The sequence below is a fragment of the Cygnus atratus genome, chromosome 4 (genome assembly GCF_013377495.2).
Source record: "Cygnus atratus isolate AKBS03 ecotype Queensland, Australia chromosome 4, CAtr_DNAZoo_HiC_assembly, whole genome shotgun sequence".
NCBI lineage: Eukaryota > Metazoa > Chordata > Aves > Anseriformes > Anatidae > Cygnus > Cygnus atratus.
Genome location: NC_066365.1, coordinates 32,496,550 through 32,509,838, shown reverse-complemented (window position 1 = coordinate 32,509,838; position 13,289 = coordinate 32,496,550). Strand labels below are relative to the sequence as shown.

General features: G+C 37.4%; 1 protein-coding gene across 11 annotated transcripts in view; it reads left to right on the top strand.

Moving 5' to 3' along the window:
- The window catches only part of ARFIP1 (ADP ribosylation factor interacting protein 1), a 43,406-nt gene extending 34,433 nt beyond the window's left edge, over positions 1–8,973 (top strand). For all 11 annotated transcript variants that reach the window (XM_050710529.1, XM_050710539.1, XM_050710531.1 and 8 more), the window contains 2 exons: positions 1,903–2,077; positions 7,380–8,973. In XM_050710529.1, the coding sequence (XP_050566486.1) occupies positions 1,903–2,077; positions 7,380–7,535 (331 nt within the window). In that variant the 3' untranslated portion in view covers positions 7,536–8,973. The remainder of the gene's footprint in view (positions 1–1,902; positions 2,078–7,379) is intronic.
- The last annotated feature ends 4,316 nt before the right edge of the window (positions 8,974–13,289 follow it).

The window sequence follows — 13,289 nt, the reverse complement described above, 5'->3', positions numbered from 1 at the left end:
TTCACTTATATAGCTAGTCTGTCACTTTGCAATGAGAAAATAGTTCACATTTATTTTTGTTCTTCCTCTTCCCTTTCCATGGTTGTACTTTAGCATTCATCTGTTTCTCCCTCTTCTATCAGCTCTTTATTAATTTGTTTCCTTTTGGAACTAAGTCATAAATTCATTAACTAAAGCCTGAATGATAGTGGCAATGAAAGTCAGGATGAGGCCTGTGAATACTGTAATCACTTTTCTTCAGAAAACATATTATCCTTTGGAGTGCTTATGCCACCAGCTGACAAGTTGTTTTTTAACCAGTTTTTAGTTTTGATGCTTCCAGTTTTACACACGTCTCTACTCGACAAAGCATATTTGTGAAGACAGAAATAGGTTGGTTTGTTCCATTAAAATTGGCATCCATCACATGATATGCTAGGTTCCACTATTTTAAGACCAAAAACCAAGGAATAGTGAGTGAGGCTTGGGCAGGAGTTCTTGTGACCCTAGGCTGTTCTCTGGATATTGTTGGTTGTTGCACCTGGTCAAGTGCTAGATGGTACTGAACAAAGGAGCCCATATTGCATAGGAGGAGGGGAAAAAAATTTAAAGGCTGTCACTGTTTGTCTCATCCATTTGCTGTAATGTTTTAAAATAAACTATTTTTATATCTGGCAAGGATCCAGTGTTCGGTAGGCTTTTATGTAATGCTGGAAAGCAGAAGATGAGTTTAGTGATATCTTTACACTAATAATATCCTGTAGGTGCTTTTCCACATGTATAAATGTTATATGTTGATGAAGCTTTCTGTTCATGTAATTTAGTTAACAAAAATTTGCTTGATGTTTTTGAAGACAATACTGAATAGAAGTTTAATGTTCTTGAATACAGAAGTATTTTGATTTTTTTCTCATTAAAATGAGAGAAGGTATGACTGCATCTTCATTTATGTAATAAAAAGTACATTCTAACATGGAAGAATATGAAGGAGGCTTTTTTTTAAATAGTGATATATGAAGACTAGATGGGTTAATTGAAATGTTATCAGGCAAGAGCCTATACCTTAACTTCAGTTCAATTTTTGCTAGCAGCATCCATGACAGAATTTCTTACTATATTATTTTTTTGGCATTAGCTTCTTGTTACTTGCTAATTACTGCTGACTTTGCTAGGGAAAAAAGTAGATTAGAAAACGCTTTTCATCTGGTCTTATTTAGAAGTGGGATATATGCCTTCACTGCAGGATTAGCTGAAGTACTTATCCAGTTATTAGATTTAGCTTTCACTCTTATCTCTCTCAGTGGTAGTGTTGATCCCAGAGTATCTGACTTTCCTAGGTATATAAGATGAGCCCTCAGAAGGGTATAAATAACAGAAGCCTCTGTATCCACAGGGCAGACTGTCCCCATCCAGTTTTGGCATAGCAACGAAATTAATTAGAACATGTTGTAAAAGCCTTGGGACATTTTGGTAATTTTGGTGAAGTGAGCCATTACTCACTTCTGCTTAAGGGGCTGCCCTGCCTATAGTGCTTCTCATGCTCTTGATGCAAACTCTTCACTATGATAATTCAGCAATAGAAAAATGACACGCACATGAACGCACGCTATGACTAGATAAACCACGTTAATAAGCTGAGATGTCCCAGGAAAGGACCTGACCACTGAAGCCAGCACAAAGCAGAGGGTTGGAAGGATGTCTGAGACAGCAACAAAAGGGTGAGGGTACTTGTTGAGGCAGCTTTTATACAGTGTACGTAAAGGTGTTTTTTCTCCCTCCTATTAGTTAAGAAAAATAAAACTTGCCCGTTTTTTTCTTTTTTTTCCCATACTTGACTGCTTGCTTTACTTTCTATTGTAATTGGCACTTATGTGAAGTCTGTTTTAAGACACATGGCCTTTACATTGTTTTCCTTCTTCTCAGGATTGAATATGATGCCTATCGAACAGACCTAGAAGAGCTGAATCTTGGCCCTCGTGATGCAAACACTCTACCAAAGATTGAGCAATCACAACAGCTGTTTCAAGTGCATAAAGAGAAGTACGACAAGATGCGTAACGACGTATCTATCAAATTGAAATTTTTGGAAGAAAATAAGGTATGTAACAACTTCTGGTTTTGTGCTTAGGTATTTTGTCCTGTATGTTTCTGCTTTGCTAGAAATATTTTTAGTTATTTGATCTTCAAATATATCTTAATTTAAAAGTAGAGCAAGCAAAGAGAAGAAAAGAGGGGGAAAAAAAAGGAAAAAAGAAGTGCAGAACACAAACCTTTTCAATTCCAAAAGAATATACACTGAAAACATGGTTCCTGAGCACTGTTACTTTATACTGGTATTTGTATTAGGAATAGGGGTCTGGAACCATATAGCCCAGATAGTGTGCTAAGAGTTGGTGAACCAGATCATCAGTTGATTTTAAAGCCAGTATTGTCCTGGGTTTTATTCATTGTTCTTGCTAAACTTGTAGCCCATTAACTTGCAAATAGAAAAATTTGTATCAAAACTCACTGTCCTAAACAAGGTGAAGTCTAATCTGAATGCTGATATTTAAATTAGTAAATGCTCAGAAGAACATAAGTTTTAAAACTAAACTAGGTTGAAAATGGGTGTACTGAAGGTGTTGGGTATTTGTGTTTACATCATTTTTCTCTTTTAATAAGTTGCTTGCTACTAATATAATATATTATAGACTTGTGAAACTGTTTGATCCTTCCAGCTCATATCTGTACTGGAATTTTGGTGCTTAAGTTCAATTTAGTCAAAAACAGCACTTACCTTACTTCTTGGTTTGCATTAACTATATAGCACAATGATCACTATGTTTATACAGATATGAAAGCTTTAGAGTGAAAACATTTTATTTCCATCTTGCTTCACGAAAAAGCCTTTAAAAAAAAAAAAAAGAATTTATGGAACACTAGTGAAGTTCTTTTCCTAGTGACAGACAGTCTTGGATTAGGTCAAACATCCTGTTAGCAGTCACAGCCTACAATTTTGTTTCTGGAAGATAGTTTTTTCCTTCCTTTTTTTTTTAAGAGGGGACTTTAACATGCTTAAGACTTTTTATCACTGGTTGACACTTCCCAGTTTTGACAGTAGAGATGTCAAAATATTTTATAAAGGGAGACTGGAACTTTGTTCCCAATTAAACCACAGAAAGGATTTCCTGTACAGTCAAATAATTGGCTTAAATATAATTCTGTACTGAGAGGCTTGCTCACAAAAATTCCCTATTGGTGTTTTTGATTTTTTTTATGTACGATTCTCCAAAATATACTTGATGTGATCTTAATCCTGAATTTGTGAGGACCTTTTTTTCTCCAGGTTGCAGCTGTTTATTTGGATTTTCGTTCTTCTGTTGTTCAGAGCGCTTCCTGATATGTAGTCAAAGGCAGTGGTTGTCTGAGAGATTCTTCTTACCGACCTGACATCTTTATTCCTTTCTCGGGTGTCAACCATCTTTTGTCAACATCAACATAGGAGAGCTCATGTTAGACCTCATACTTGTCCTGCAGCTAGTATTAATAAATCGGAATGCACAACTGATCAGCCAGACAACTACATAAACATTATAAGCATTAATTTTAATTTTTAAGGTTCATATAAAGTATATGCAACTGCTCTTAAGTCAATTATATTTTATACTTTAAAGGATTATGAACTGTATGATCAATGAGTGTTAAATTTAATTAAAATTAAAATCTAATTCCTACAATCCCAGATGCTCTATTTCTTCCAAAGGTACCTGAGAACAATTGCTTACCCGATCAGTAAATCTGTTTGAGTGTGTCTGTAATGCTGCTTCTTCAGCTGATGGAGAAATGCACTCCTTAGGAGATGGTTTAAACTGAAGACCATATATGATGTTGAACTCACAAAGGGAAGAGTGATTTCGACATTGCTAATCTGTTACAGTAGTTCCAGGGAGGGCATAGTAGTGGCCATACTGATACTATATCCTTAGGAACAGGAACGTGCCGTTTATTTTAGTGTGCCCATTCATGGGACCAAATTATCTTGGTGCCCATTTAATAGAATGGGAGGTCAAAATAAAGGAAGATCAGTCAGACAAAATAGTGTCTTACTTGGGTTCTCACAAAGGGCTGCATTTGTAGGCTGTTTTGGAAAGCCTGTTTTTTTTTTTTCAGGCTTATTGTGTGCAACGCAAATGAAGGGTAGTATTTGAGTAGCTTTATTGAACAAGGAGTGGCCGTGCCAGACGTGTGTTACAACATGCTAGAACATGCAAATCTCTAATCATCGATGTTACTAATACACATCATCATGATTCTGAGTCCAGAGGTGGATTGATCCAGAGGTGATAGTTCAGAGTCTAATTAGAGAAGTCTTTAGGTAAGAATGGTGCAGTAGCCAGACAGCTTTCCTGCTGTGGATTGTAAACCCTTGGGGCTTGGGGTCTTCTATATACTGATACAGGATGTAGTACAGTGTAGTCTCAAGCTTAGTTATTGTTGCTTGTGTGTTGAATACGGAATTGTGTAACGAAACTGGGCTATAGCAAAGCAATTAAGCATTTTAGGATTTAATTTTCAATTAGATATAACAATTCATGGTTACCTCCTAATAAATATGTATTTTTTTAGTCTGGGCAATACTAAAAAAAAAAATTTATATACACACAAAGGAAACACGAGGAAATGTGGGGGGAAAAAAAAAACAGGAAATGTGGAGACTTAGTTCCAACCTACAGTATCTTCTGCGTATGAAATAGGAAACTTGCATCTTCTCTCTAGGTCATGTCCATTTTTCTGTTTATGTACAAAGTTCAGTTTTGTTTTGAGACTAAAGTTTAAGTCTATTATGGAATGCTTACTCATCTCATAATGAGGAATAGATATGCTTAATTAATTAACAAGGGACAATTTAAAATGATGTTCAACTTGAAAAAACATGATGGCTTTTTGACAGGCATGCTAGTAGCACATAGGAACCTGTATTTTAGCAACACAGAATTAATGGTATTTTATTGACAGGCAAATCTTCAAATAGTCATTCGCTGGAGCAGGTGCTGCCATTCAGTGCTTAAGATTTGGCCTTTAGCTCTGTAATCTGACAGTCACATCAAGGCTTTGGTGTAGAAGAAGGTGGTCCTGTCTTCCTGTATCCCCCTTCCCCCACATTGCCTTTTCTGTTGTGCTTACAGAAGTGTTTTTGCAGCTGTGCGGAGAATCAGATTGGGGAACGGATCCAGGCTAAGGCAAATATGTTGTTGTCTGGTTAGTTTTAATCTAGATCTGTTCCCTGATCCAACTGCCTGCATAACTGCATGAGTGTTTTGCCAACACGGGGCTAAGGTGAAACACTATGGAAGTGGGAATCAATGGTTGGATACGGGAGTTGGGAAGGCTGAGCTTTCTTCAGGGAAAAACTGGTTCACTTTGAACTTGGTTTTAAGTGAATGCTTGTAGTCTAGTTTTTAGTTGCGTTTCAGGGTTTTGTTGCAGTGGACATCGATTTGAGATATTAGATTACTCTCTTGTCTCACCTGGCTGCTGCTTCATCATTGTGTTCACAGAAGGAATTGAGTATATAGTTTGTTTTTTTTTTTGAGTGTTTAATAGAGCTGAGGACAAGAAGTTCCCACAATCATTTTGGGGATTTGCTTAGTAACCATCTCTGGAAGGAGGAGAGCAGAACTAGTAACATCTGGCACCTCAGCTACCAGTTTGATAACTATCCCCAAATTTATATCACAATGATCTGGCTCTGGGATAGAACTTCATAAAATGAGTTAGCTTTGGTATTTCAAAAAGAAACAAACAAAGCGTTTTTCAATTTGAATCATCTGACTCTGTTGTCAACTCTTGATTGTACGTGCATATATATACTTAAGTCTAGGCCTGACTGAATATATACATTTATCAGATGACTTCAGAAAAGCTCACAGAAGCTTTGTGATAAAAGCTACCTGAGCAAAGTACCAAATTTGGTCATAAATTGATGAAATTTCGGGAAAGGAAGCTTAATTCAATATTTTTATCAATGTGCTATGTGAAGGTCATATTGCAGTATACCTTACAGCTTAGCTTGTATATCTGTTTGGAGTTTATGTAACAAGTTTGGTTTTCTTTTTAACAGCTAGGGAGCTTAAGTGTTTTCTTCTTTTTGATTTTGAGAAGCATGTTACACGTTTCTGTATAATGGTATTGTAAAAGCATATTTAATTTTTAGAGATATTTTCTTAAAGGTGATAAAGTAACTTCGTATTAAATTGCATACATCTCAGAAAAGCGTGTTAGCCAGATAGCCTGTTAAAACAAGTATGGTCAACTGGTAGGCATAGACCAAACCAGGCCCAAGGACAGTCGTGCTTCCTAGCATGAAGGGAGTAAACTGTCCTTTATGGGTTGGGCTGGCAGAATGGGCTGAGGTCCAAAATGTCAGTAGAGAAAGCTAAATCTACTTCCTGCCACATCACTCCTTTGGGCTCAGTCAGCCACTCCATTTCTATGTTCTCTGCCATGTTGGCTAAGTGGGCTCAAGGTCCTGTAGGCTGGAAACAGGCACAGGGCCACCTCTTTAGGCAGTCAGGCTTTCTGGCACAAGAGTAGGGTTGTGCAGGGCTGAGAGGACACTCGGGAACAAAAAAGACAAGTTTTTGGCTACAGGAAAAACTGGACGGATGCCTTTTCATCATACTACTACTCATTCATGACTTGAGGTTTCCTGATGTGCTACAGTGAAAATGTAACATTTATTTGACTTCGCTTAGACTTCATCAGCGCTATAGGTTGTCATCGTGGACTAGACTAGAAGAGAACAGTGGTGCCCTCCAGCTGCTTTCGTGCCCTTCTCCCCAAGTTTTGATTGCTGCGATGAGTTGTGTTTCACAACTACTCTGCACGTTTTATAATCAAGATATTGACCAAGCGCTGTAAATAATCCTGCATTACAGGAGACGGACAAGAAATATTGCTGGGAAAAGAGCATCAGTTTTTCTTGACTTGGGTATGCAAGAGCTAGAGAACAGCACCTCTTTGCAGGAGGGGACAAATAAGTGAACTGTATACTTAAAGCATTTGTCATGTATTGTCTTAGGGAAGTGCATTTGGCTTGCAGGTAGGTATGTTGCGCAGAGGTATGGCATCTAATTGCAAGTAATCAAGTATTTGTAATTTGCTAACATTATGCTGTTCAGTGAATTGCTTTTGGTCTGTGCATATTGAGTTGGTATTGCCAGTTAAGCATACTTCACGAAAATACTAAATCACTTAAATGATAGAGAATTCTGTATTTGCATTTTGTATTTGTAAACTTTCATTAAATAACCTCGTATGAAGTCTGAGCATCTCAAATGTGCCTGTTTTTGTTATAATGGATGTGTGCCATTATTTGCATCTGCCTGTTCATCTGAACCGATCTTTGTCCTTGCCTGCAGGTTAAGGTGTTGCACAATCAGCTTGTTCTGTTCCACAATGCCATTGCAGCGTACTTTGCTGGGAATCAAAAGCAGCTTGAACAGACACTTAAACAGTTCCACATCAAATTGAAAACTCCTGGAGCAGATGCTCCATCCTGGCTTGAAGAACAGTAATCAGAGAAGAGGAGCTGATGTTAACCTAAAATCAATAAATCTAATAAGAGTTAAGGGTGGGGGTTGAAGGACTGTTGTAGTGATTCTTGCACAGACAGCTTTAATTTTTTTCCCTTTTATAATACTGTAAAACTGAATTTGGTGGGAAAGTGGGTAACTTTAAGGTAACCAAACATAATTTCTATCATTTCAAATATAGAGCGCTCCTTTTGTATGTGAAGGTTGGTGGTTATTTCTGTAGCTGGGATGGGGGAGGGAGGGAGGGGAAAGAAAACTATATAGATTTGCACTGACAAATTGTTTGTGATCTCTGGTCATTTTGGTGGCTGGTCAAAATATTTCCAAATGGAGGTTTACATGATTTGTACCAACATCTGGTATTTTATAGATGAATATAGAAAACATCTTTAATGATTTTCGTATGACTTTTAAAAAGGAGAGAGTTGAAAGAATATTTTGCAGATTAATAATATAAGGTCTGTATGCAGTACCTGCGTATAAGACAGCAGTATCAGAACACTCATTGACTAGTGGAATTAGAGCAAATGCCTTTTAAAAATATGTATATTTCCATCATAGAGTTAAAGGAAAAAACACTAAAGCAAGAATCACTGTCAGTCTGAGGCTTCTAAGCACACGTTTTTGCTTTGCACCAAATGGTTTGCTGAGTGAGGCCAACCATACAATGTACTAATTTCATTTAAAATTTTACTTTCTCTATGGAAAAAAAAAAAAAACAACCGTACTAGCCTTAAATCACAGGTATGTGCCTTTTTATAAGATAATGTTTTCAACCAGTGTACATAATCCAAGAACCCTTTCACATAATGGTTTGTCAGTTCCCATGGTGGGAAAGTAGACTGTGTAAATGCTGTTTCTTTGTACACTTAGAGTGAGTTGAAGCTTTAGTTAATCTTCATGGACAGATGCGATTTTGAAAAAGGTAATTGGGCCAGTATGATTTTTCTATTTAATTGAAAAGCATACATCAGTAAGGGGAGTAATGAGGAAGATACTTCTTTTTTAATTTCTCCTTCAATAGCATAGTCCTTCTTTAAATGTAAAATTCTGTCTATTTTATCATATACATTTTAAATTGAGTGTATTGAAGTCCTCATTTGCACGTTACATTGCTTTGTGTTCTATTAAGTAAAATGAAATACTTCAAATATGTTATTTACAACTGTGTGGATTGTATGATTTATGTACTGTATGTTCAAATGCCTTTCAGCTGACATTCTTAAAGTTTTCAGTGCTTAACACAACTGTATTGTAACTGTAAATCAAACTTTTTAATCATTCCTCATTAAATTCTTGGCCTGACAGAGCCTTCTTTGTTTTTGTTCTGTCAGAATCTCTTGTTATTATTCATTTACATTCCCCAGAATGTATATCCTATGTGAATTTTGTATTCATATTAAAGGTGTTTGCAGTCTAACTTCCTTGACTTGTGATGGTTAAGAGTACAACCCAGCTTCTGCAGTGAAAGTTTAGTTTTGTGTTTGAGTTGCACCCCTACACATGAATTTCTGGGAAATCCGTAGGTTATAACGCTGCTGATATTTTATTTCAGGATGATCTAATTGTGTGCAAGTTCAAGTTGAATGTAGGCTTATAGTGAAACAAATCCTTTAGTATGTGTATGTTCTTGATTTTAAACTTCCAAAGCTAACTTCATATTTAACAACTTTTATGAAGCTGTTGTCTTCCACTGTCTACGAATCTTGACATGTGTATGATATGATGGTGCAAGTAAGAAGTTAGCTTTAGACTGTGTGGCTGAGGTAGGATGTAAAGATAGCATCATAGCAGGGGGTAAAGAATGCAAACCTATTGATTGCAATTGAAATACCTACTCTCAGAATACTATACAGGAAACATGTAATTTTGGTTTCAGTGCAAGATTCACGCTCTTCCTGCTGAATATAGTCCCTGCACCAGAAGGAAGTGATCTGTCAGAAATAGTAAGAGTGAACTCGGGTCTGAAATTGTTTTGTGCAGGAAGGAGACTTATGGCATTGTGTAATCCTCAAACTTTTGCAGTGGCTTAAAACTGCTGGAGTCTCTTCAACTGGAAGGAAAGGTTGGACAAAAGAGATTACTCGCTAAAGTCTCAGTGTAGCATTTCAGACCAGAGAGAAGGAAGAATGATTTCCATTTTGCTCACTGAAGCAATTGTTCTAATTGATAGCCTCAGAGAGGAGGATTCTGTGTTCAGCTGATCGATGGGATATTAAAGTGATTTCCTTTTGTGGTATGTGAACGGGGGCAAAGGAATGTCAAATACATGCTCATGAAAGAATTCAAATTCATGCCTGATATTCAAAGCTAACTTCAAATCTAACCTATTTTAGAAACTTTTTCTTCAGGAAATCATATGTGCCAGTTTCCAGTTGGAAATAATTATGGTTGTTTTTCTAATACTTATTTAAAAGAAAAAAAGCTATATATATAGCTTCTAATGCTGACACTCATCTAGATGGCTAGTTGCTTCACAGTGGTGGTGGTTTTTTATTTTGGCAAGGGAGGGGGCATCATACCCCCATCTACTAGAGTCTTGTCCGTGTAAAATTTTCTGTTACAAGTTACTGCATTAGCGCTTTTAGTGTTGCGTGAGGTTCATCAAGAAGAAGGATTTCAAGTAGTTAACAGCACTTCAGATGTTGTTGTAGCTGACTTACCAAACAGGGACCCAGAGAGCTGTTTTTCTCAGTGACCATACTGTAAGTTTCCTATGCTTCTGGCTTGTTTGCAACTTGTGTCTTCTGTTAGTTTGTATGAATTCTACAGCAGCTCTTCTACTCTAATGTGTAAGTAAAATGCTCTTTGGCATACTTCCTGCTTTACCAAGCCCTTACAAAGCCTTCTCTGGTTATGAAGTGTATCTGTAGTAATATTTGAAGAGAGGTCTGTGCAAGCAGAGTACAGTAATACACTGGTATCATTAAAGTAGCAGCTTGATTTCAATCTTCTTAACACGTTCTCCCAACAACCTTATCTCTATCAGTCTCTCCTTCAAAAAATGATCAAAGTAATTAAAAGAAAAGCTAACCATTCCTCTCAACTTTTCTGTTTTGAACTGAAGTGGCGGCATGTTCAGTTTGTCTTCTCTGCTTATCTGCTCTTGTTCCTTATTGTGGTGTTACAACAAGAATATCATAATTATTCAGCATTCCTCCTCTGCAATTATCTTTTTTGGTCTGGTTATCTTTTCCATGCTGCATGCTTGACGTAGAGGTTGTGCTAGTCACTGGCTTTTTCATGTTGTTTATCTTCATATTTTGTGATCACCCCTAGCCCAAATTTATCCAGCTACTGGGAGCTCAGCTTTGTCAAATTGAATTTTTTTTTTGAGATGCACAGAGGTGACTTGCTGTGTTTACATTTCTCTATGTTGTTCTTGTTACTTGACATTGTTTGTGGATCTTTGACCCATTTTTGTTGTTATGACAGGAGTTTGAAGTGAAGTAAGGAAGTACCTTACCCTGTAGCTTAAAAATGGCAAGTAGGATAGCTTGTGCCTGCCTGGGAGAAGAATACCTTGAATTGGTAGAGAAGCAGTGGAAATAAAAAAAATAATAATAATAAAAATATGGTGTATTGCTATTTCATCAGTATCCCAGTATGGAAATCCAGAGAAGCGTATGAACCTTGCAGAGCAATGGCCTTGGACATAAAAATGCAGTCAATGGGTTGTGAATATTTGGTTTCCTATTACTGAGGAATCAAAAGCATTGCTATGACACCTGAGGTGCCTTTCAAAAAAAATTAAGAAAGAGACAGGAGCAGCAACAATTCTGTGTTGCCCACTATTGTACTACTTTGAAATAGTATATTTCTATTAAGTACTTACACTGTACAGCCACTCAGCAAAATGTGTAGTCAACTTTTTTAATTACTGAAAAACACTTCCTGAGCAAATACATTCTGCCTCTTCTCTTTGTGAGAACCCGTTTTCAAGATAGCTCTTGGAGGAACGAAAATACTTGATCTTCCAGGAGGAGCAGAAAGAGATCAAGAGCATCACTGGGTGGTAGAATTTAGATGGGTACTACTATGGATGTGCGATAACATTTCTTAATTAAGTGCTGAGATAAGATACAGAGCAGAATCAGCCTGAAACAAATGTTTAGTTTGGGTTTGTCCTGTTATTACTGTTTATGCCAGCATAAATGCATTGGCTTATTTGGGAACAGTTCAGCTATCAGCGGTGCGTTCCTAGTTAATGGTACTTAACAAATGGTGTGTCCAACTGTGCTAATTAAAATAATAATTATACACCTTGCTACCTTTTCAAGAGTATTGAAGGCTGTAAATTCAAGCACTTCAGAGTTAAATAAGGCTAAAAATTAGTGTTACTTGTTCAGTCTTGATTTGCCTTTCTTTCATATGCGTATGCATCATGGTAGTTCTATATGATAGTGGTTAATAATTGCAGGGTTTTGTTTCAAGAGGTTAACTATCATAGTCCTTAATTTTGAAACCAAATAGGACTTGGTTTTAATGTGTCTGAAGTGTTGCAATAAACTTTCTCTCTTGCCACTCCAAACACTGTAGAGTTGGGGGCTTGCAACAAGGGTAACTATGCCATTTGTTCAAGTGGTATAAATTCTATTCTTACAATTAGATTGGTTTAATCATTATATTCATATTCAACCTAAAGCATTAGGAGCTCGTTCTGCTTCCAAAGAAGTGCAGATCTTCCAAAATAATTTTTCCCCCTCTTAAAAAAAAAAAAAAAGGCTATGTGTTAAAATTAGTCATCTTGGAGACTGTCTTGAGTATTCCATTTAACTAGAAATCTTAAAATACATTGGGATTTATTTTCAGAGTATGCCAACCCATCTAAATGCTATCTGTTCTAGGGAGGTGCATTTGGTGCTTATTATAGGTGGGGCTGCTTGGTCTACCTGTTATTAAAGTTGCTTAATACTTCCTACTGTGAAGACCTGTTTTCAGTTGCTTGTGACTCTGAATTTTAGCCATGTGGGCAAAATCTTTGTATGCTGAGTGTTTACACTGTTAGGGGGGTAAAAACAGCAGAAAATTTAAACTTAATTTGCTGACATGGTGCTTTAGAAAAGCTCTGGAATAAATCTCACAGGATGAGGACAAGTTAAGAATTTATCTTCACATCTGGACAGGCTCCCAGGTCCTTTGCTACCCTGTCCATTTTTTTTTAATATGACATTATGCAAGTCTCGTTTGGCTTGTACTTTTAGTCTTGTAGAGTGAGTATTTGCGCTCATGACTGGCAGCAGTGAAAACAAGTCTCTTTGGTTCCAACACAAGCAGCTACAGTCCAAGCAGCGCTGCCCTTCCTTGCCGATGCCCTGAGTGGTGACCTTGCACTCTCGAGGAATGTCCATGCTGGCTCGGGTCTGAGCCTGTCCTCTCCAGCTGCTGCTAGCCCTGCCAAGTCGAGATGTGTGGTGTGGTATGAATTGCCTTCACTGCAGCTGAACTCGTTCCACTCAACGGATTTAAGGCTTCAGTGACAGAGTTCTAAGATCACATTCCTTAAATTTTCCTTTTGTTCTGACAGTTTTAAAAATGAAGTGAATTGAAGGGCCTGCCTTGCTGCTCCAGTAAGTGGCATGAGGTAACCTTAGTGATGGTAGGACTGGGTTTTGTGTCTGGGAATTGTGAGGGGACTTTTTTTGGCTCCCTCCTCCTGCCCCTGCTCTGAGGGGCTAGATGATGGGAGGTGGGCCTCTTATTAACAACCCTTTCCCTCCTCTGCTTCCGTATTGT